Source organism: Channa argus, chromosome 15 (assembly GCF_033026475.1).
Source record: "Channa argus isolate prfri chromosome 15, Channa argus male v1.0, whole genome shotgun sequence".
NCBI lineage: Eukaryota > Metazoa > Chordata > Actinopteri > Anabantiformes > Channidae > Channa > Channa argus.
Window position 1 is genome coordinate 12,258,296 of NC_090211.1, and position 24,444 is coordinate 12,282,739.

The 24,444-nt window shown below is 41.3% G+C and overlaps 1 protein-coding gene across 2 annotated transcripts; it reads right to left on the reverse strand.

The window, feature by feature from the left end:
- Window positions 1–10,577: 10,577 nt before the first annotated feature.
- Window positions 10,578–13,227, reverse strand: LOC137099880 (peripheral myelin protein 22-like). 2 transcript variants are annotated; one of them, XM_067477255.1, is made up of 5 exons: window positions 13,067–13,227; window positions 12,244–12,334; window positions 11,979–12,057; window positions 11,727–11,867; window positions 10,578–11,612 (listed from the first exon to the last, which is right to left on the reverse strand). In XM_067477255.1, exons 2-5 carry the CDS (start codon window positions 12,319–12,321, stop codon window positions 11,467–11,469), a joined length of 444 nt encoding a protein of 147 aa, XP_067333356.1. In that variant the 5' UTR covers window positions 12,322–12,334; window positions 13,067–13,227; the 3' UTR covers window positions 10,578–11,466. The 2 variants fall into 2 exon arrangements, with proteins under 2 accessions (XP_067333356.1, XP_067333357.1); XM_067477256.1 differs by lacking the exon at window positions 13,067–13,227 and adding an exon at window positions 12,460–13,041.
- Between the last annotated feature and the right edge of the window lie 11,217 nt (window positions 13,228–24,444).

The window sequence follows — 24,444 nt, forward strand, 5'->3', positions numbered from 1 at the left end:
AACAGGCAATGTTCCTACAGTGCTGGGATGCAGTTTTGGACTCAACTGTGTGTTGGCGTCTCTCTCATTTAGTCTGTCAGCACTGTGTGACTCTGTTGAGGCAAAGTTAAGGCTAAGGATGAGAGAGTGTGTGTGTGTGTATGTGTGTATGTGTGTGTGTGTGTTAAGAGCAGGGTTGTATCCACATAAATATAAGGACCAAATTCCACATTAATGAGAAACAAATCATGGCAAACCACAGGACCAAACCAAAGACCTGTCAGCATTAAAAATGGGTTTGTGCCCTGCAACCTTTGAAAAACTGCTTTGCGCTCATCAAGATATCAAATACCACCCAGAGACAGCTTGAATGTAGCTCTGAAGGTTCAGAGGCACTTTGCGCCTTTCAGAGGTCTTTCTCTCTTTCTCTTTCCCCACTTTCTTCTCCTCCCGCAAATAATGCACTGACTGAAATAAAGCTCAATATCTGCCCTGCATTGTAAGAGCAATTCATCTTTCCAAAAGCGTGTTATAACAGGAAGCAAGTGCACAGCAACAGTTTCTTAATTCAAATAAAGAGCGGGATAATAACTGACATGCTGTAGCCGCACTGCCCCCATCCTCATCGTTGGCACCCACTGGTTATTCCAGCACTTTAGCTTGGGGCTCACATGGCTTCCGAAATGATATAGAGTGTGAATTACAGTAGGAATTCATGACAAGTTGTACATTACAAGCACATTTTTTTCTTTGGACCCTGTAGTGGCCAGACCATAACTTTATGTGTTTTATGTGCTATTCTTTTGTTTTTTTACACCATTTCACTCCATTAGCAATGTGCTTGTGTTTATTCTCATCCTGAAAAATAAAACCTTTTGCAATCATATACTTTCCAAAAGGAATGGCATGATAAGTTAAAACCTGTCTGTACCTTTCAACATTTGTGATCCCATCAATTTGGACAATATCACCAACACCACTTGCAGTAACGCCTGCCTAGACTATGTCAGACCCTCAACCACGTTCGAGTGAAGTTTCTCCTTATCTCTCAACAAAATAACCCAAGAATTTCATAATTAACTTTATCACACCCTAATGCTCTTTGTGAATTGTTCCATATCTCAGCCTTTTCACCCTTTTACCTTTCGTAAAAGTTGGATCATGGCTACTATCTTTCCACAAAGGCCATTTCTGATAAAGCTTCTTCATCCTGTGGAAGGATCAACTGACATTCAGATGAACCTGCCAGATGCTGAACCAGGATCTTGCTAGACTTCTTCTGTTCTCCTTGAGAATGTGCTTAAAAATTACTAAATTACTAGTTTAGTCACTTTTAGTAATTTCTAGTAAAAATTGCTAGTAATTACTAAAATTACTTTTGCACCGGACTTTAAAGATTTTTTTTACAAAAAAGTTAATTTATTAGATATTAAAAAATTACATCTTTCCCCTCCCCAGCTGTGCAGTGCCGGTCCAAGCCCAGTAGCAATTGGGGAGGGTTGCGTCAGGAAGGGAAGTAAAAACTGTGCCAAATCAACATGTGGACAATGATCCACTGTGCAACCCTGAAATCATGAGATAAGCTGAAAGGACAAAAAATAAATTTAAAAAAGTCTAAAATTACATCTACACCTTCTCCCTCACTGAAACTGTCAAACTCTGCACATGTATTTTCAGTGACGTGAAAGTCTAACATCTCATAGTCACAATAGGCAAAACAACAGTTTTGTGTGGTGGCTGTGAACCTCGAGTTACTCTCAGTTATTTGAAATCAATCAGCCTTCTGTAGGAATTTACCAATTGTTTCAAATGATGAAGCATTGCTTAAATTAGTAGGAACAACTATGAAAGGCTTGGCATCAATTTTCCCTGCAGGAAAGAACCTCAGTGATTTCTGGCACCAGATGTCACACCATGTGATCGAGTGTCAAAAGTAAATTCATGCAGCTCCCTGCCACAACATGTCTCAAAGTGGTTTTAGCAGGCTGAATGAAGATCAAATAGACTTTGGTGAAACACTGCCATCAAAACTGATCAGCTCCACCTCCATTCGTCTTTAGCGGTGTTTGAAGGACCCGTGAACCCCACAGGCTTAACATTAGACTGGTGTGGTCTGGCCATCTGGCTGGGCAATGGATGTGAAACGAAGCACCCACTTTGGTGTATCATTGTTGACACTCTGCTTGGTCATAATTGGAAGGTTATGATACACGTTTATGAGAGACTTTATGAGTCCAAGTTCAACTCATATTCATAGCTGTTAAGATAACAATAAGATTTAAAAGGTTATGCAGTGTGTTCCAGAGGAATGTGTTGGCCACTGTGTTTACCTCTAAATGCTCGAAGGCAGGAGCTTTATGACCAGATCAGATTTATGATCTTAGCTGCACCTGTAGCAAAACAGGGTTCAGAGGTATGACTGTGTGACATACAGCCCTGTCCTTGCACGGCCCTTTCACACAGTGGCAATGGACGATTCTGATTAAGGTGGCATTGAGAAGAAAAATGTTTTGCTGCACTATGCACATCTTTATGTGCCAAAATATGTCTGAGTCAGTGTACATGTATATGTTGTGTCCATTTTTTGTGTCACACAAGTGTTTTTATTGTGTGACCTACTAAAATTGTCTATTGAAATATTTTGAACAAAGTAAAGGCGGATTCCGGTTGTTGACTTTCTCTGGGGTGTTGACAACTGTCAGTATTTGACAGTTACTCTTAATGGCACTTGTAGTAAACCTTTTCTAGACTTACCCCTGCCTAACCCAGAGCTTCCTTCTCTTTTTGACCCCGAAGTTTAGTGTTGATGTTTGCTCCACTGCGGGTCATGTGTCAGAGTGTGGGAAGAAGTCGACAAAACAAACAAGCTGTGAACTTTGGATCTGTCAAAAAGCTTATATACATCTTGACAGCTACAGATGGAAATGTCTCGTTTCGACTCACAGGCACACTTGAGATACCCGTGAAGCTGTAACAGCACTTGCTCTATATGACAGTAATATAATGTTTCTGACAACATGTTTTTTCCACTCTTTGCTCTTGTATAATTTCTATTTACCAAATGGGCACAAGCTTGGAGATGTGAAATAACAATTATTAATGGAAGGTAGTAATACTATTTGGGCTGAGTCGCCCTCCACAAGAACACTAAATGGAAAAACTTAGATGCATCTCTAGATACAGTTAACAAAAGAGGCAAAGCTCTAATAGCCATCAGTTTCTGCAACCAGCTGAGCAAGAAACACAGTCAAATCTGCCCGATCTAAAATTTGCTAAAAACATAATGTAGCTCAAGAAGTGGAGGGTGGTAATGGGTTAAATTGATGGATTTCAACAGCAGGGGTCTTTCCATGGTTTGGCCTTTACACAATATAAAACCCTTTCTTTTACATGTAACCACTGCTTTGTTCTGTTTTCATTTGGGATCAAACGTGTTTGTACCAAGCACCATGAAGCTCTGTTAAAGCAGGTAAATGTTGCGGATACTCTGCAGCAAGAAGGAGAATATTCTACAAATGACTGTATGAACTCTGATATCCTGATTTCATGGTGGTGTCATATGACATCACTCTTAACTTCGACGACCACTCATACGTGTGTCCGCAAATTGAAAGGTTAAACCGTGGCTCAATAATTTACGTTTTTAATTATACAATATTCTACTGCCAGTGCATACATTAAATATTTAAGTAAAATAGTTCTCAGACGTTTGTCAAATGTTCTTTTGCACAAGTCAACTGCACTTTGCAGAGCATCTAGCGCAAAACAATATTAAACTATTTGCTATTAAATTATTTTGTTTGTTCTTTAGGTTATGTGACAATAACGTGGTATGAATATCATGGGGAAAATCAAAACTGTTACACAACACCAGCAACTGGTATTTATGTTTCCCCTTAATAATGTTGTCAGTTTTTCTCTGTTATTGGTTATGATTTTATAAACAATTGATGATTATGAAAAAGGAGAATTTATATAAAAGCCAAAACTCAGTAAGCAGCAATGCACCAGGCAGTTATGAGAGACATGGCAGCTAAGGATAGGGTGTGCCTGTCTTTGGGAGAGGTGTGTTTTGTTGAAAAGTGTCTTCGGTGTTTAAGTGTTTTTTCACTTAACCACAACTCACTCACCGGTTCCGACTTTTCCAAAACACATTTATAGGGTTCACAGCCTCGTGTGGGCCTGGGGCAATTTTTTCTGCCTGACACTTTCAATGAGGAACTGAGTAAGCAACTTTTAGAGGCACGTTTGAATTAACCTGGCTATTTTGTTTTTTGTTTTTGACAAAAACTGCGTACTAGAAAATGTGTTTTCCCAGGAAGTGAAAAGACACTTCTCCGGGGCAAAAAGTTTCCAACAAATTGTTTCGATAAATAGTTGCAAACAAGCAGTGAACCATTTGTTTTCTTACCTTTACTTACCACAGTAGTACAATTGGTTTTGTGGAATGTGGGACTAATTGAGATGATCTATAGTTTTAGAAATCACTGTTTACATTTTATATTTGATGTTATCTTGTTTTACAATAAACCTTTTACGAAAGATTATTGGATGAATTGAGATTCATCCAATAATAAAATAATGGACTTAGTCAGACAATTAAAAAAAGTTCCTCCCCAGACATAATAAGATCATTATCTACTTCAAAGATGTAACAAAAAAAGATAGTGTTACACATTCCTCCCTGGAATTGCAAGAATCGGAGAAGTTTCCAAACCTCAGATTTGCTCACATAATTTTACATTAAATAAAAAAACAGAGCAAGCCTACACCTCTGCAACTCCCATCTTTGTTGTTTGCAGTCTGGGTAATAATTAGCAATGCGAGTCTCAAGTAATCCGGCCTGGTCTGGATTTTCTCAAAGCAGAGGTGAAGCGATCACATAGCAGCTGTTTGTGCTCTTTAGTCTGTAGGTAACGTGACCAGAGGAGAGATCAGACATGGGCCAGGTCATTAGATGAGACGATGGAGTCACAGTCAATATTTGCACTACGCAGACGTTTAGGGGAACCTATTAACCCCGTCTCAACCTGGGATCTGTATGATAAGCAGAGTATTTTTTCCCTATTCACTCACTCAATCTCTCTTTTTCTTTCTTTATGTTTATGCATTTGAACATTCTCAGTGACTGGGTTAACTATGGGGTGACACAGATTAGACTGGCTGCTTACAACTTGGCTTCAGTTTATGCCCGCAGGTTTAAAAGGTTTTCTGGAGATTGTGCCACTTACAATGACCAATGACCCTAATTGGGCATACTTACTCATACATTCTAACACTTGAATTTGAAGATAGTAAATGATTTGCAGCTGTAGTTCCTTTGCTACTTTATATAATAATACTTTAACACTTAAACAATAATGACACATAATGTTAACATGAGAGCTCTTATACTCAATCACTGTCAGTCACTGTCAAAGTGCATAAAACACACAATAATAAAGCTCAGAGCTAGTGGGGTGGTCCTAATTTGAAAAGTGGATGTAGCCAATAAATAAAAATGCAGCTGCAGCATAGAAACAACTACAGACATGCAAAGAGATAAAAAAAACATTTCAGGTGATGACAAATGGGGATGAATAGACTAAGCCTGGGTTGTAGTGATCTGGAGATGAAGATGGAGGAAATAGGCTGTTTCATCCAGTTTCATCAATCCCTTGGGATTTTACTGTTGAGGAAGCGACCCACCAGAATGGCAGCAGATTCAGATAGATAAGAAACGCATCCTGGTATTGATTCTGACTATCTGTTTGAGCAGATAGGGTCCAGGAACCGGCGACTTCTAGACCTACCTAAGTGTGTAAGTCTGAGAATGTGAAGCTTTTAGCTGGTGAATCCACATTTTTTCTGAACTTTGGGCAGTGTGATGTTTACTAAAGGTGTAATTCTAGCTCCCCTTATTCAAGCCCTCAGCAGCCAGTGGGACTCTGATCATTAGTCACCAGAGTAGAGCATCCAGGATGGGAAGACAAACACTGCACGCACCTCCAGCTTGGGCTGGTCTCACCTTCCCATCTACTCAGAAATCTACAGAGGAGACTGGGGCCATTAGCCAGGGTCAGTGAGGTTGAAATAACACAGCTACTTCAGTTTGACCCCCTGATAAGGCTCCTGCCACCATCGTTCATTTGATCTGCCAGCAGATATCAATAAGGCTCGTTTAGCCCACCGAAAGATGAGCAGTTGTAAATAGTTCTATGTATCTAGTATGTACACTCACTGGCCCCTTCATTTGGTACACCTATGCACATCTAATGCAATCCAGTACAGCAACTCTGTCATGAATTCTACTTTTACAAGATTATAATTTCTCCATGTTTTGAAAGTTAAAACTGTCAGAAAGGAGATAATTCTACTATGTGTTTATTTTTTAGGTCATAGTGGATGGTGGAGTCACACTATGCTGACAGATAGTTCTAATGCTTCAGCCACGCTATTGAAAATGAGGGAGCCAAAACATGGATTTCACTGGAGTGCATTAGATTGACAGGTGTAACTATCGAAGTGGGCAGTAAGAGTCAGACATACTGACAACTACAGAAAAGATAGGTGCAAATATGCACAAAATGCCTGAGTTTGAACTGTGTTCCATGTGTCAAAGTCTGAGTTTGCTGAAATCAATGCTGTTTATTAATGTGCAGCAGTTAAGTTACAGTTAAAAATATTTAAACCCAAATTCTGAGAGATATTTTTTTTCTATACTTAAACAAACTCTGTGAAGCATCAAGCAGTTGCCCAATTTTGAATAACTGTCTTATGACACAGAAATGACACGTTTTCATATGTGCTGGAAAACTGTAATACATTTAATGTCTTCTTTTTTTTATTACGCTGTATGAACAGAAACACCTTACTCCAAAATGTGTCACGTTATCAAATCATTTTTGTGCCACTCACTGTGGAATCGTCCTCACGTGCCCACACGTGCAAGCTCTCAGAAGCTCTCTCAAATTATCTGCATATTTTCATCTCCAAGTCAAATGTGGGAAGCACATTTGAAGCCCATAAATGGATCAGCAGCCGTGTAACCGCCGCTCCACATTTCCCCACAGTGATGCATCTTAGCACTGTCACACTGCTCTTTAATTTGGAGGAACGCTGCTAAGGCCTGAAACACCAGAGTGTGGCAAGACACTCTCCAACTCACTGTTGTATAATTAAAAGAGAAATGTTTGCCTCAGTAGCCTCATCACACCAGTATAGAAACCCTTGTTAGCCACCAGCGTTGGATTAGAAGGTCTTTGTTTCTGGCTAGTAGCCACACAGCTTTTCAGTGTGTCTGAAGTATGTGTATCAGGTGTGTGTGTGTGTGTGTGTGTGTGTGTGTGTGTGTGTGTGTGTGTGTTTCGTACACAAACAGAAATATGGATGGAAATATTGCGGCATCAAATGTTAGCAGCACTTCCCAGATTCCTCTCTGATATTTATGGAACCAGATTTTATATGGGCAATATAAATAATTAATTAGTTTCTTCTTTATTTCCATCTAACCACCTCTCTCTTTCTCTTCGACAATTATGATGGGTTTAATCTTACTGCTGGCCCTAAATTATTAATGGCTCAAGTGTTTTAATTAAATCTGAAGTTACAGGACCAATGTTTTGAATCAACAATTAGTCAGGGCCATTTGGGAGGAGTGAGTGCACATTGTGTAACAGTTTTTAAATTTTATTCCATAAGTCCATGTGCTGTGTTGAGCTTTTGCCTTTTGGAATTTCTGGTTGTGTCGCTCCTGAAAGCTTGTCTTCTGTAGGAAAATGTTCTATCAAATTTCACATCTGTGCCCTGCACATTTTTGTGAAAGTATAAAGAGCATGAATTGATGGGTGTTCTGGTCTTTGTGGGGTCAGTTCACACTCATCCATTTGGACCAAATGTATTAATGTTCTGTATGCGCTGTGTTTGTAGCTTGGTGTCCATGAGTGTGGATGTGCAGCAGTTATGTGCATTTCTGTACTAAGAAAACTGAAACAGAGACAGCAAACAGAAAGAAGAGCAATTATTGTGATCTTAATCCAATATATCTTTATGTCACCCCCTGTGAGTTTCAGGATGTTTCAGGCAGGAAACGGAGCTGGAAGATTCCAGTGCATGGCGGGGGTTTAAAGTCGACACTACTGGCAGGATTCAACAGCAGGGGTCATGGGTCAAAGGTGCCTCCAGGTTCCACATGTGCAACTTTACCCAGATCCTGTCCCGGTGCTGTCAAAGTGGGCAGCCAGCCGCACTCTAATGTGTATTAGCAAGACAAAGGGAGGGTAAAGGGGCGGGCATAGGATGGGCTTTGATTTCTCTGAGATTTATGGGCGTGATGAAATCAGCCTTGAATAAAGAGGGCTTGGCCATTTTCTGTGTTGTTTAGTTACATCTGAAGTCTCCGGATTTTGTTCTGGGAGACAGACACTCGGGATAAAATGGCAACAAATCAAAAGAGAAAGAAGAGTGGAGGATTGCAGCTTCCTCTGAAGTCCTCACATGTCCCATTCAGGGAGCCTTCAGCTGGCACCAGTTTATTGTATGTGCTAAGTTCCAACCATTGCTGCGTCGTCAGAGAAATTCCCAAATGTAGACACTGAAAATAATCCCAATTGGTTCCTGGGATACCAAGGAAGCTCTTGGTTGACTGCATGTTAAGTCCTTGGCTGTTGCTCTATAAAAGAATAACTCTATGAAGGGTCAGACATTTTAAGTACTGTAGTTAAACACTGTTGACATGCTCCATGCATACAGCCACCATGCTTAGAACCCAGTGATTAGTGATGAGGGTGGCTTCCTCTCAGTCCACTCTGCCCCCATTCTGCATGTCCTGCAGTAAAAACTAAGTGCCCCACAGTAACCCTCCCAGTGATAAATAACGCTTATGCTTAACTGCGTTTGCAATGGAGCTGCGAGGCCATTATAGGCCTCCAGAGTTTTCTTGACATCTCCAATATGTTATCTGTGTGCCCAGGGACTTTTACCAGAGCAGTGTTAACCGGCCTCTCTTCTGTGTCAGGACTGATGAAGTTAGAAAGACCTCTTATAACCACCAAACCTGTGAATGAGATTTTAATTCTCTGTCTGCCAGCAGCCATAAGAAGTTGTTATATCTTGGCTGAGTAGCGCATGACACATCTCTGGGTGTGTATGTTGAATTGTGTTTGCCTGCAGGTGTATGTACATGTGCACGTGAGTGTGTGTACAACTTATGTAAACTGTATTGTAGTGTCTGCTAACATAAAAACTAACATGAAACTGAACTGAAAATTTTAAGTGCAAATATATTTCATCATCTCATAATTATGTGCACAAAATAAACGGAAAGGAACATTTATGCACTCCTATGTTTACCTGAACAAATTAATTGATTCTAATATATTTCTTGATGATGCGATAAACAAAATAAAAATATATGTAGTGTCAAAAGTGGTTTACAAGTTTCATTTAAATCAGTATTTTTTTTTTTTGTCTTTGAATCTGCTGCTGATAATAATATTAATATGAGTAAGATGGCTGCTATGTCAGGAATCCTTTTGTAGTAAAACATCGTGCCAACACTATGTTTAATGAGTGGCAGCCGTAATCCTCTGTGTTCTAAATAAGGAAAAGACATCTGTAAACTTCCTTTACTTAGTTTTTTCAGTGATCCACTTCCGAGCAGTAGAAGGAGTGAGGCTTAGTGTCAGATGACCCCAGTGATGTGAATGCTAAACAGGAAATAGAGTAGGAGAAAACATCTATTTGAAAATCTGAAAAATCACATTACATTGTATACCTTAGGTCAAAAATTACAACTTCTTAAATAAAACCTTTAAGTACTGTGGAGTGAATTCATGACTGGACAACAAAAGTGCATTGGTGTCACCACCTAGTGGAAAGTAAAGTGATCCTGTATTTTTTTCACTAAAGCCATTACCGACTTACTGCTCATCTGACTATTGATCGAATTTAACGGATACAGATACAAACTCCTGGTGGTACAGTATGAAATGTACTTGCACGTGCTCTCAGTGTGCTGCTGGTGAAAAGGTCACTACAGAAGTGTATTTGTTGTGGAAAGTGTGTGTAAAGTGGAAAACTTCAGCAGCAAGAAAGTTCAGCGTCTTCTTTGAGATGTTCTGCAAAACCATGTAGCATGTTTTTACCATGTACAATGCTTTTTTCCCCCATTTAACCTGATTCCTTTGGTTGATCTGTCTTGCTGTACACAGTTGATAAGCATGTTCTCAGACTGTGGCCAGTTGGTGCTAATATGTAAATCCAAAATTTGTCATTTAACCCTCTGGATTTCTGGATGTTGGGAATCAGTAATCATAAAAGTCTATTAGAAAATTGTTTGCACCATGTGCAGAGTTAAAAATTAAAATGGGATTTGCTGTATTATTCCACTTGCTGAGATGAGTTGGATAAACGAGTGGCTCCTAGTTTTTCTTTTTTAAATCATAGCTCCACCAAGTGGTACAAGAAAGCTACTGGAAGTTCACTTTCTACACATGCCACACCCCTTTAATGGTTGATCCAGGGTGTGTTACTAAACATAATAATCAAACTGAGAGAATATTGTACTTTACTACGTTTCATTTGGCAGATTTCTGGGAAAAAATCCATACAGCTGAACATTTTATCTGTGAGCAGGATACATTTCAAAAAGTTTATTTAAAAGAATACAAACTTAGGTTTGTAAAAGGCAAATTAATCACAGGACAGAACACAAATGCAACACAAAGTGGGCTATACACTTTTTGAATAGTACAAAAAAAGCACCAATTTTCAAAACTAGATTACAAAATGCAAAACATTTTATTGCCATATCAAGTACAACGATAATTTCAAAAAACAAAAAAACTAAACACAAGATGAGTTTATTAACACCATAGTGTTATTTTTCTGTTTCTGAGGACTTACTCGTTTCCTTCAAGAAGACACCGATATTAGGTAAGGTACACTTTAAAGCATTTTACACTAAAAAATGACAATTTCATAATAAAAAAACAAAAATGGGAAGTTGAAGCGACATCTCTTTGGCACAGCTGCATGATTTGTAAGATAGAATCTCTATCACGAAATGAGCATGACAATGTTAACTTGACAACACTATGTACAAAATGTATGTAAAATGTTATAAATATGTCTAAAAACCACAGACACTATGTACATCTTTGTAGTGAAGGAAGGCAGAACAAATCATCTTTGTTATAACACATGATGAATTTGTGGGTGTTGGGGGCCAGCGTGCAACAAAAGTCAATATGTCACTAACAGATTTCTAAACACATTGTGAAGACACACATTCACTACAGCAATGATGTGAAGTGTTTGTTACATTTCACACGGCAAACAGGTTTGCAGAATGATGGAAACATTATGGATATTGAAATACCAGCTGTGATAAATGTCTCCTTTTTGTGTTTACAATTGTTAGTGACACCTGTCCTTTTGTTATATTGTTGGGATGTCAGTCTATGGTCTGTGGGCAATAGGCACAGTGCGATGCTGTTGCTTCTTCTCTCATTGTTTTTTCCTCAGAACGATATAAATAAGGCCACTGATGAGACAGAGAGGGAATGCTACCCAAGCCAGCACATATCCGTAGCCAATCTGCTCTTTCGGACCCATCACAGTGTAGATGATCGCTCCACACATCACGAACAAACCTAGGACAGACAAGAAGTGAAGAGAATCGAAAGCAAACGCAGACGATCTCACGGCTCCACCCAGCTCTGTGCAGGGTGTGACCCAGAGTCAGGGTGTGATGAAGTCATACTCACTTGCCAAGATCTGGAAGATGGCGGTGAAGAAAAAGCGTCCACCCTTGACCAGTCTGAAGAGCTGATACAGAAATGCAACGAAGGAGAAGAAGCAGAAGAGCACGGACAGGATCATGAGGGCTTGTACTGCCTGAATCCAGTCTAGAAGACAAGCAGAGATGATAGAGAACATGAATGTAAACATGTTTTCTTCTCGTGCTGAAAGCACATCAGGCACAGTACAGAGTTTGTGTTTAAGGAAAGCTGACAAACCCTCGTTGTTGGTGTGCTGGCAACCTCCTTTTGAGCACCATAGATTATTTGGGTTTCCCTCTGTATCTACAGACCAGGCCTGGTAAACACAACACAGAACCATTTAACGACACTGTTGTATTTGCAGTAGAGGTCTTAGGCAATAATATCCAACAACAACAATAGTTACTGATTAAACAATAAAAATACTAGAGCTTGTGATAGTTTATTCATATAGTACACCTTTTCTATTGTGTGCCATGCACAGTGAAGGCAAACAACTTACATTGGCTGCTGTTGACACAATAAGAAGAATTAAAATGATCAAGTGCATGATAAGCACACCAAGCAGGATGAGCAGCATTTTCCAAGAAGATCTAAAGGGAGACACAAGATAAAACAAGTCAGTCAGTTTTCAAACCCAGTCTCCGTTAAATGTGCCGCGCAAAATGATTTCATCTCGTCGCCAGGTGGTGTTGTTTCCTCACTGCTGCTTGTTTACCTCGATGTGAAAGTATCTTCTTACAGTCAAACGCAAAAAGAAAAAAGAAAGGAACTCTAATTTCTTCCTGATGGGCACAAAACAATCCTCCTGATTTTGCAGGAATGGCCACTTTTAAGTTTAAAACCAGGCCATAGTAAAAGGCCTAAATCTATTCTCGCGTTAATTTCACGACACTGAACTTTTCATAAAACTCAAGCGTTTTAAGTTATTTTAAATACAACAAGTTAATCTAAGGAGTGCGCCTTTGCGTAGTAGAAAAAGAGCTTGGTGAAAACCAAGTATGAGTAAGAAAGACCACGGCTAATCAATGCATGCTGCTGGGGGACAACCCCAACCCATCCGTATGAAAAACATTCCAGCGTAGTGCCGCCATGCGCGCGCCTCGTTTCCCCTGGTACGGAAAATTAGATGGAAATGAACGATAGACCAGCGAGCCAATACGTTTAGGACACACGGTGAATTATCGCGCCATATGAGAAAATCCAAAGTCCATTTAAAGTCCCGGGCTGACGTCCTGCCGTATATGGGAAAAAGTCAATGAAAACGCGAACCTGGTTCAGTGAGTAAAGCGAAAACATTAACGCCCCGACAGAGTCCAACTTACAAAAGTCAAAGTTTCCGTGAAAGGTTAGTGCTGAAGTGAACAGTTTGGAAAGTTATCACCGAGCTCCTTCTGCTCCTCTCGACTCTGGCTTTAGCTACTATTCCAGATGTGGCTCCCACACCCGAGTCAGTTTCTCTCTCCGCCTGGGAACACCGCCCCGCGGGCCCCGCACGTCACCAGAGGCGCGCTCCAGCCCCCTCCTTCCTTCCCGTAGCGGCCTATCATCCATAGATTGTACTAAAGTTCACACGATTGTATGGAGCGTCTTGTCTTGTGCTATTATTGTGCAAACCACAAAGACTTAACAATAAGTTCGTTAGCGGGTGACTGCCTCTGCATTCACGCACCAAATAAAGCAGCATTATGATGTCACTTAGTAAATTCCACAAAGGGCATGTTGTGTCTATGACATTCACTAGTTGTATAGGTCCATGTGTTACCAGTCCTTATAAGATCCTGCATCTCAGGATGTTTACTGTTTGCATACGTTTCTTTACAGACCACACCTTAAACCCCAACCATCTGAGCTGTAGCTGACAGTCTGGCTGAACTCATGTGGACACAACACACATAGTCAGCTGAGTTCTATGTGTGTGTGCGTGTACTTGCATATGAACAGACCAGCCCTCCGAAGGCCCCGTGGTATGTCCAGAATTCCCGTGTGTGTGAAGCAGGCCTTCTGTTTACTCCTGCGTCTGGAGGGAGAAAGGAGAGTTTGTCCGCTGCCAAGGAGAGTTAACACGCCACAGTGTTTTGGTCATGCTTAACAAGTGGAACTGCTTGGAAATCCATGAGCACAAGATTCAAGGAAGAGTGAAAAGATTTGCCTGCCACAGCACAATGTGGCCCTGCAGCCCTCATTACACTGTGGTCATTCCTTCAATGGTGACAAATTTGTAAACCATCCTGGAATGCAAATAAAAACAACAACAACAACAACAACAACAAGCACTAATTTGCTGATTTGAAACCAACCCAGTTCCAGTGGGACAACAACAAAACTGTTCCTCTTTCTGTCTATTCGTTCCCAGTTTTTGGCTCATCAGGTGGATTCCTGTGGTCTGTGTTTGTAAACATGTGAGGGGAGGAACTGCCGGGCGAGGCGGTGCCCTGGCAGATTTGGAGGGGAGCAGGAAGAGGGAGCTCTCTGACAATCAGCCGACTGCTCAGCTGGATACGCTGGTGTTTATGAAGATGTAAGTGGTGCAGTGGTCAGAGAGAAAGCAGTGCCAGCAGCAGGGTAAAGAGTCAAACCTGGCTGCCCAGCTGGAGCAAGTGTGAGTGTGGAGGCTATAAATGTCATAGTGGTCTAACCCTCCTCTTTGGTCAGGACGACCCACACACAATGCTGCACTGTTAACTACAACGTGGACAAAGCAGAATGTTGAAGCACCAGATCAATATCTTTCTGGTAAAGTGGAAAAATCGATTCACGGAGTAACAACAAACCTAACTTTAAATTAGAAAAGTTAAATTGAGGCTGCTGCTTTTAAAAAAAAAAACTCTCTGTGATACATTCCTGAGCAAATGAGGCTTCACTGCAGTGAGCAGTAGGTACCCCACCCTTTTCCTTATTACAACTTGATTTAATTTAAGAAGCTGACAGACTGCAACAAACATATCATTAACGAACATTAGTTTGGAAATTAATCATATTTACAAAAACATTCACATATGTTGTTGAACTAAACCTTTAGACAGTTCTGTGATAAATACTGTATTTCAACACAAAACACCCCCTGTTGATGCTGTAAAAGATACGTGGGCATGTTTTCTCCCACTTTAGCCTGCTCACGTATTAGTGCCAATCTCTTTGATTGATTTTTGTCTGCTGTCAGTGAGGAGTGAAAACACACAGCTCCACTCCTTTTCAAAAGTGAAGAATCAAAATCCAAGTGCTCTAGGAACCAGCTCGCCACCAGTACCTATAGTCACTGCCATTGTGATGAGGCTGCAGCTGAAATTTAAAACCGACACACCCCTCTTTATTGCAAGATTCACCAGGACACAGGTGAGCCATTTTAGAAAGCAAGTTATTCATAAAGTTGAATTACTGGGTTTGTGGATATTACATTTCTGTTTCCCGATATGAACCTCACTGTTTGTGCAAAGGAGTTGCAGTGCTATTTGACCAGTGCCTCAAGCAAAACAGCTGACCTAAAACCAAACCACAGAGGCATCATAGTGATTATACTGTTATTTAACATAATATTTTCACACTATAAAAATCTGACTGTGACTTTGTTGGAAAAGTAGCAGGAATTTATGGTAAATTCCTATCTATGGTGTGGATAACTACTTTGGACACACATTATGTGATGCTTTTAATATGCTTAAAATAATCTTAAATTTGTTATTGACTTTTTATGCTATTAATATTTATATCTGAGTCTCTAGTGGCAGCAATACTTCTGGACTGAGCTTCGGAGTTACAGGCTGAGAGCTGATAACTTTCACTTTCCTTTTTTGGCATGTGTGCAATTTATGTCAGGTTTTTGTTTGTCTATTCAAAGCCACGATAGGCCAGGTTTAAACCAGTGATCATATCAAAAGTCAAGTCTTCTGTTACAGCTGAGGCGTATTAATGTTTTATGAGAGCATGAGTCAGCCTCAAGCCCAGCCCTGTATACAGCACTGGGCTCCACCTGCAGGAGTGGCCAAATCACTCTTTTGGGCTGCTCCAGCTCTAACAGCAAGCATGGGACAGAAGGAAGAGTGAGACAATAAGAGATTAGGTTTTGGACGTGACCCTAGGTTGGAGGCTGGGACAGCTGGACAGACAAGTGGGACTATGAAGGAATGATGCAACGCCCGTTACTCCTTCACCTGTGGAGACTGCTGCCACAACAACAGGAAACACCGAAACTCTGAACTAAGTCCGGTCATATGTTATCAGAAAGTAGCTGACAGTGTCTGTAAACATAAATCCTCAGGTCATCTCAGTGGACATCTCTAGGTCCTCACAGCTGAGAAAAACTTTGGAATCCACTCTGCACACAGCTACTCACAGTGCTTTTATTGTAGCTTGGGATAGGGTGGCCTCATTGTGTCGTGCTCTGGTTAATTTAACTCTCAAATGAGACATCCAGCTGACTTTGAAACTATAGACATCTACATTCCCTACTTTCCAGGATGTGTTCGTCCCTTTTCTAGCGCTGCCGAATCCTTGGGGTTAAACTGGCCTTGCTGTGCGGCTCATAATGTTTGCTTTTCACCACTGAGTGACTATCAGATAACATCCCACAGACCACGCAGGAGAAGCTGGAGAGGAGCCATGCAGACCCAGTCCTGGGTTAAAGGATAACACATATGTGTGAATGTATGTTTACATGCACCATAAATATGCATAATATCCTAAAAACTGAAGCTCAGTGATTTGTTTTATTTTTCACTGGCTTCAGACTTGTGATAGACTGCTTACACCGATTATGTCTGCGGCATATACACGAAAGACTGTGCTATCAAAAATCTGTCTGCTGTGAATAAAAGCAACAAAATTTGCCAGACTGAGCGTGTTTAAAACAGGATCCGATTAGAGCATCTGTTGTGTATGCCCCATCTCACCTCTCACATTTTAAAGTCTGAAGCTCCAAAATGAACCGTGACTGAGCTGAAGATCTCAATTGGCTGGGAGCTAAATCAGATAAAGCAGGCCAAGATATCTGAGAGGGGAAGGGGCTTCGTTTCTGTTCCTTTAGAAATTGGCTTGTCCCTCCTTGTGAAGCGACAAAAACAAAATAAATCAGAGGCATGCGGCATGACGAACTCCAGATTGTGGCACCCTAGTGATCCTAAACATGTGCGAATCATTAGTCCCTGGCTTCCTGTTGGAGTCAATGTCATCAGCACACACATCCCAACAGGCGAGATCAGCATACAAACTGTTGCTTGGAATCAGAGTGATGCTAGCCTCAGGGGTCTGGAATGAAGCAATAAACTCTGTGAAAGGATTCAGTATGAATTGCCTTGCTCTCATCTCTACACAGGTTTTATAGCTCTGTCACACAGCGATAATTATCCAAGCTGCATCAGACGCACTGCGTGCCAGCTATGTTTTTATTTCAATCAAATGTGTATGAATAAACACTAAAAGCTATTTGGTTTGCTCGTTTGCTTTGAGATCTGCTACTACAACCCACTGCAACTTCTAGAAAAGAGAATTATTGTTGCCTAACTGTTATCAGGGGTTTTGTCATTCCTATCTTTTCCAGGCAGTGTCTCTGTGCTCCTTTGACAGCTGCAGCACTTCCTTTACCGGCTGCCAATTCAGACTTCATGTGGAAAAAAAGGTGTGTGCCTGTACATATTTTCTTGTTAGCACTTTGTAGCTGTTTTTTTTTTTTTTTGTAAGTCAGGCCAAGGTACCTGCTTGGAGCTGATTCTGACTGGCTGTCTAAAGCTTGCATTTAGTGTTTGTCTGTAGAAATTCCATACACAAATGCTTCTGGTGTCAAAGCTCATGTTAGGGTAATGCAATCATCAAGAATGCTGCTGAATGAGCTTTAGTCTTATCTCTGTCTACATCAGCCTCACTGCCATTGGTATGAGTCATCTGAATGTTGACTCATGAAGCCAGACCTGAGAACACTCACGACATTTTGGTTTTCTGTATTCGTTTGCGTAATAACATGGCTGGTCAGTAAGCACATACGTACAGTAGGTACGTATGTGATTTCTAGCCTAGTGACTGTGCTGTGACCTGGCCAAAGGAAACTGTGGCGGTGCTGTAAAGCTTGGCTTGGAGCAGAAAATCTGTGTTGTGTGTGCTCATCCGTCTGCATCGGTCTGGACTGCAGCCCAGAGCAGCCACTTGCGCACGATCTGCACTAAACCCACTGACAACCCCTCTCAGTGGTAAATGGAGGAGAAGGCAAAGATGGCTTGATAAACTCTGGCAGGCACAGCAAAATACAAACATGTGCTACAAATCCACACGTACATGATGCACACAGCCAGATTTTTCAACCCAAACTCTCCCTGTTAAATACCTCTACCTGGCAAAGCAAGTGAGATAGTTTGGTGTAGCGTGAAATGCTCACATTCACTGACGACTCCTTGCCGTGGTGTTATAACAGCTGCCATTAGTACAAATGGGGAGCGCACGTTACCACAAAAACCGAAACGTAATCAAAGGAAAATGTAAGGAAAATATATTATGTCAGCAGCCATGTTTTTTGATCGTGGAAAGATATCCATGAAATGTAGAGCGCAAACAAAACAGCAGTCACCGATTAGCATGACAGATGTGTCAAAATACCCATGAAACAATCTTGCAGATGAGTGCATTAACTTAACTGCAAGACAAACTAAAAAAAAATTGCCCCCCCCCTCCAAATATGAAGAAAGGCACAGAAGGAACAGTTTGATCTATACAGCCCACAGCATGCAATTCCAGATGGATTTAAGACACAGAAGATCCCACCCACTGCCATCCAAGCCTACCCTTAGTCTTTATCCAGAGTGATGAGAGATGTTGGGATGTATTGTTATGCTTTATGCATTCCAGATGAGGCCTTAGCCTGCTCCCCCACCCATGTGAGCTTCAAAACATGTGTTCGGCTATGTTCCTTAATGTAATGAATTTCACCCTTTCACGACAAAAGTTGTGTTCAAAAATAAGCATTACTACAGGAGAAATACCACTATCTCAAAATTTTCCACAATGACTTTTTAGTTTTGTATACCCTTTTCTCTTTGGAGGGTTTGTTCAACAAATTGGGCCTTAGTCATCGTGCAATATAATATCCTGAGATTAAAATGTAGTGTAATCCGACAAAAAAAAAAAAAGAAAAACTATGTTAAATCTTATATTTAGGCATATGGCGAAGGGAAGTGGGGAACTCAGAGAAGAAAATATAGTGCTGGAGTTTGGGTTGAACTCTCCACTTTCTCAGAGCTGTGGGGGGATGGGGTGGAAAGACCTAATTGAAAGCAGGTCTTGTTTTTATATTATTCCATTATAACATTACCCTTTCAAACAATTACCTGGGCTCTATTTACAGTGAGCCTACAGTTCAACTTCAGCCTAGCTAAAAAGAAACTGGACTTTTGCAAATCCCAGTCAGTCTTCTGGGCTTAATAATTTAAACTCTACATGTCTATATGTACAAGTGTTAATTTAAAAAAAACAATTTGGAGATGCATGCTCATTGTCTTGGAAAACATTCACATATTCGAAGCTGCGAACGAAATGCCATTCCTCGTTCCTGCATTCCCCCATACACACACAGAAAACTACACTTACAATAAAAATGCAGCTGACGGCGTAAAATGCCACTTTGGGGATGTGGGGGTTTTCCAAGGAGAATATTTAAATCTCTGAGGTCATGGTTGGGTTTGTAGATCTCCAGACTGTAAAAACTACACACATGATTGTGGGAGGAGGGAGTAGTCCCTGCTGGCCAGTTCCTGAGAATCACCAGCACAGTGTGATTGTTGCACAATGGAAAAACTGGAAGCTCTGTGGTGACACAAAAACTATTTCTCCTCTCACCATCGTATCCATATACCTTTATTAACAGGTAGCTGGATAAAAACCACTTTAGTTTCATTATTGAATTTGACTTTCTGTGGTTCACCCATTTTGAACTGTAATGAGATTATCCCTGCCACAGTAAGTGCCTGATGAAACAAAACGACTAAATGACTAGGGCTTAATTTCCCAGTGAAACTGCTGGTGACCAAGAAATTCCAAATTGTATTAGCAGTTTCTTCCATTGAGTAGCCATCCCTCAGTGTGTGTGTGTGTGTGTGTGTGTGTGTGTGTGTGTGTGTGTGTGTGTGTGTGTGTGTGTGTGTGTGTGTGTGTGTGTGTGTGTGTGTGTGTGTGTGTGTGTTGTGCTTGTCTAGCTGGCAATCTTCCTTCACAGTGAGAACTGATGGAACGCGCTGCAGACGACAGGCAGCTGGAGCGACCATAACACACCCACATACACACTGCAGGCCACCCTGGTCATACCCAAGGCATCCCAAGCATGCAGAGCTAGGTGCACACACACACACACACACACACACACACGCACGCACACACACGGTGGTCTCCGAATGTGCCTATGGCTCTTTGGGGGAAAGAAGTGGGTGTGAGTGTTTGATAGCATTCAAAAAGGCATCAGTGTGTGGTGTTCCAGATGTAAAAACTGCTGGAACACACTGAATGTACCATGTGTTGCTGATGAAGGTCTCGCTTAACAATAAGTTTAAGAACAAATAGACGGAGCTGTAACAGTGGACTGAGTGTTTGTCTTCTCTCCTCGCAGCTATCCTCCCATCCCAGGGGCCAATAGCACAGTGACCTCACCCTGCCTCCACCCCACACACTCCCCCTCCATCACATCCTGGCTGGCCCAAAGCTGCAGCACAGCTGGAGCACAGAGGAGGAGAATAGCAGAGAAAAAAAAAAAAGGATTTGGATGATTACTTAACCGTTACCTCGCTATTTATTCCACCCTGCCCTGATTCACATGTTGTCCGGTTCCGCTCTTACTCACCAAGTCGGTCAAACACCCACATAAGCACGGTTGCATTCCTGAAAACACACAGACATGCACATGCCCCACTAGCATAAAGTTTGAGGTTTTCGGTGTCAACATGACATTATTCTGGCGACTGTGGTGTGGATGAGGAAGTGCTTCACTTGACATCAATCTCATTCAACTTTCTCGGCCTCTTCGGGCGTGTCAGTGAGCTGTCAATCAAAGTAAAGAGCTACAGATGGGGAGGGTGGAGAGGGTTTTACAGTGCAAGGTGAACTGCCAAAACGCAGTTGTTTGTTACAGGAAGGCCAGGATATGGCCTCAAGCTTAGTGGCATCTTCGGAGCTAAGAGCTAGATTTGACTTTATTACGTCACAAGCAAAGTGTCTCATTGATTGTGTTAAAAATAAACACCATCTATAGATCGAAAATTTCAGGACAGACCTTTCAAACTTATTCTCTCACTCTGTATGTCATTCCGCTCTTTAGTCAAAGTGTTTGGCTGTTTCTGAGCACATTAAGTGATTGTTTAAATAATCCAGCCTAATTGAATGTATCCAATAATAATCATATAAAATAAATCAAACCCAACCAAACTCTCCCACACAGACAACATATCTTTTTATGGTCTGCTGGCTTTGATTGGCTGCGTCAGCTAGTTGGAAGAGGAAGAGAGTCACAGCCTGGCCGGTAGGATGATGAAGAGAGCCAGCATCAGCCGGACTTTCCCCCACTCCTCTCCAGCTCAGCCCTGAGGGAATCACGACTAGAGGGAGGGGAGCACAAACTGGATGACAGAGTTGTTATATGGAGGACCAACACCCAGTACAGTGTGTTTTAAACTCATCTCTCCACATGGAGCTCTGGGATTCTTCACCCTAGTGTTGTTTTCTATCTCTAGACAGGCCCTGATTTATGAAGCTGTTGAGATTTGAAGAAAGTAAATGACCCTTTAAGCTGCCATAGTGTTTCCACTAGTGGAGTGGAGCTTGTGTATGAAATAAAAATGAAAACAGGAAGGTGATAGAGTGTAATGGAAAGTCTGTCTGATTTGCTCTAACAGAGTTGATATTAGTGGATGCAGTATGAAATCAGTGAGGTTTATCCCATGCAAACAGTGGATACTGTGTGTTTGTTAAAAGCTGAGCAACGCTTCAACATACCACAACATCTCATGTGACCAAATATAAAGTAAGAAGTGAAAAAATAGCATTCTAAATATACTGTGGTAGCTTATTGACACTTGCTTAATAGTGCACAGAACTTCTAAGATCTGCTCTTTTAGACTTTCATTTCAAGTTTAGTTGAGTATGTGAAAAGCAGAAATTAGTTTGGAGAAATAGTTTGATGTTAGAAAATGTACTTTGTAGTGTTAGCAAGGCTAATACATATTAAAAAGTAACATTGGATTGCTGAAGTAAAGAGGTGGACAAAAGGAGCCACTTAATTCCAAATAATCATAAAGGCGTCAAACTGCTCTTCAGTTCCTTCTGTCTCTGCAGGGGATGAGTGGTATTCCTCATAATGCTGGGAGAGACAGAAGATTAAACCAAAGAGGGACCAGGAGGTCAAAGTTTCAAGCTGGCCTATGGGAAATAGCCGTGGCAAAAGTAACCATTCAGCCCAGAGTTCACTGAGATGAATGTAGAATCATCTTGTATCTTTCTACGTGTGGGAAACTATTAAAACCAAAGGAATCAATGTTAATTTGTACAATATTTCACTTTATATTACAATTGCCCAAAAGTTTTTGTGTAGGTGGACATCTGGCAGCGACCTAACACGTGGGTGTGTAGAGCAGCGTAATGTGTACTGAGATATACAGAGATATACTCCTTCCCTCTGTGTCAGCCATAGACTTTGGACGGGCAGTAGCCTCTGGCAGAGATGAGGGAATAAAGAGCAGCAGAGCCCCCAGCCCCATCCTATGTGGTCATGGCTGAGTGCAGTCCAGGCTAGTTCTTCTGGGTACACACATGGCTGCAGGAACTGATATTCTCCTCAGTGGTGTAAGACAGGGTTAGCACAGCAGTGCTCAGACATAAGGAAAGAATGGAAAAGTAGAGGATGAATCATTGGTTGCACTTATGACAAAAAGCCGTGCGAGTTCAGATTTTAGTGCTGAATAAAAAAAAAAAAAAAAAAAGAGTGCATCTAAAGAATCACGTCCCAATTTGATTTAATGATTACTTCTTTCTGAAATAATTCCTTTAACACAAAAAACAACAGAATGTGCATATATTCGTACGGCTGTTTGCTCACCCAGAAGAAAAGTAACAATAAAATGTTACATGGTTTCAGTCTACTGCTGAGTAAAAAGCAGATATTAGCCATTGTGGTTCTGCTAGACGGAAAAAACACATATTAATGCAAAAAAATGTGACTCCAGACACAAGTTTCAGATTTATAAAGGAAACTCGTTGCACAATGACTGGGGGGGGGGGGGGGGGGGGGGGGGGGGGGGACAGGAGCTGTGTTTCCATTGGAATAACTTTTCCACCAGAGAAAACCATACCCACTTTCTTACATACCTGCAACCATCCCTGAGTGGGGAGGTCACACTGATGTTTAAAGAAAGGGCTTTTTTTTTTTCCAGTCTTCAAAACAGGCATCTGAAGTTAAGACACTCGAGACATTTTGCATCCTCTCTGATCCTCCCCCCACTGTGTGTATGTGTGCGTGGTCTCCTGCTGCCAGTCCTGCAGTTCGAAAGGTCAACACCAGGTACTGGAATGTGAATGTTTAGTACTCCTGTAAACAACAATCTCTGAGTGTTGCATCTTACTTTACTGGTGGTTACAAAGGGGGAAGAACGTGTCTTAATGACAACATGTGTTTGTTTGACTGTGTTACACTTTGTTTGGTTCCTTGGCAGACTGCAGTAAAGGCAGATCTGGAGTTCTTAAAAAAGGCAACAATAAATCACTCTGGCAATAACTGCTGAGTTTTAATCAATAAAAAAAAAAAAAAAAAAAAAGCCAAGTAGAATTTTTTTTACTGAATGATTTACAAATAAGAACTATTGTTAGGTGACTGTGGCGTGGGAAGACAGCGATTGTCCACCAATACCACAGTTGTTGGTTCGATCCCCGGCTCACATGTCGAAGTGTCCTTGAGCAAGATACTGAAACCCTATTTAGTTACTCCCAGTGAGTGTTGGCCAGCTGTGTGTGTGTGTGTGTGTGTGTGTGTGTGTGTGTGTGTGTGTGTGTGTGTGTGTGTGTGTAAATAGATAAATGTCTCATTCATTTATTAATTTGAAACAAAGTCGAACTTTACCTTAGCCAAACAAGACTTTTCCAAAACATGAAGAGTGAGGACACATATGGAAGATGAGTTTCTTTATTTCTATACATTCTTGATTGGCAACCCACTTTCCTCAGGTCTCCTCTTGGACACTGTGCATATATTTGGTCAGTGATATGTCTAATACATGAGAATGGGAGTTCTGGATGACGTCCAGTTCTTTCACTCCTGCTTCTAACCACAAACACACAGTTGGGAGTTTTCAACCATTGCACTGGCCTGTGCCAGCATCAATTCCACACTCTCTCTTTCTCACTCACACACACACACACACACACACACACACACACCCTCCCCCAAGAACAGATTTACTGAGGAGAAATGTCTGTTTGTTTATGAGCCATTAAGAAAGAAAGAGACTTGCAAAATACAGCTCAAAAATAAAAGAACAAGGTTGGAGCTGCTAGGAGCAGTGGTCTAATGTGCTGAAGCGTGTCTGCATTTATATAGATTTGTTTGTATGCGGTGGGGGGGTCCTGGCAATGCACGGAGTCTGTAGGCTATTCTGTTTTTTTCCTCCCCCATCCCCCACTTTTTACTCGCCCCTGTCTCCCACCCACCACCTTTCCTCCTTCCTTTCCGCGCTCCCCTCCGCCAGCA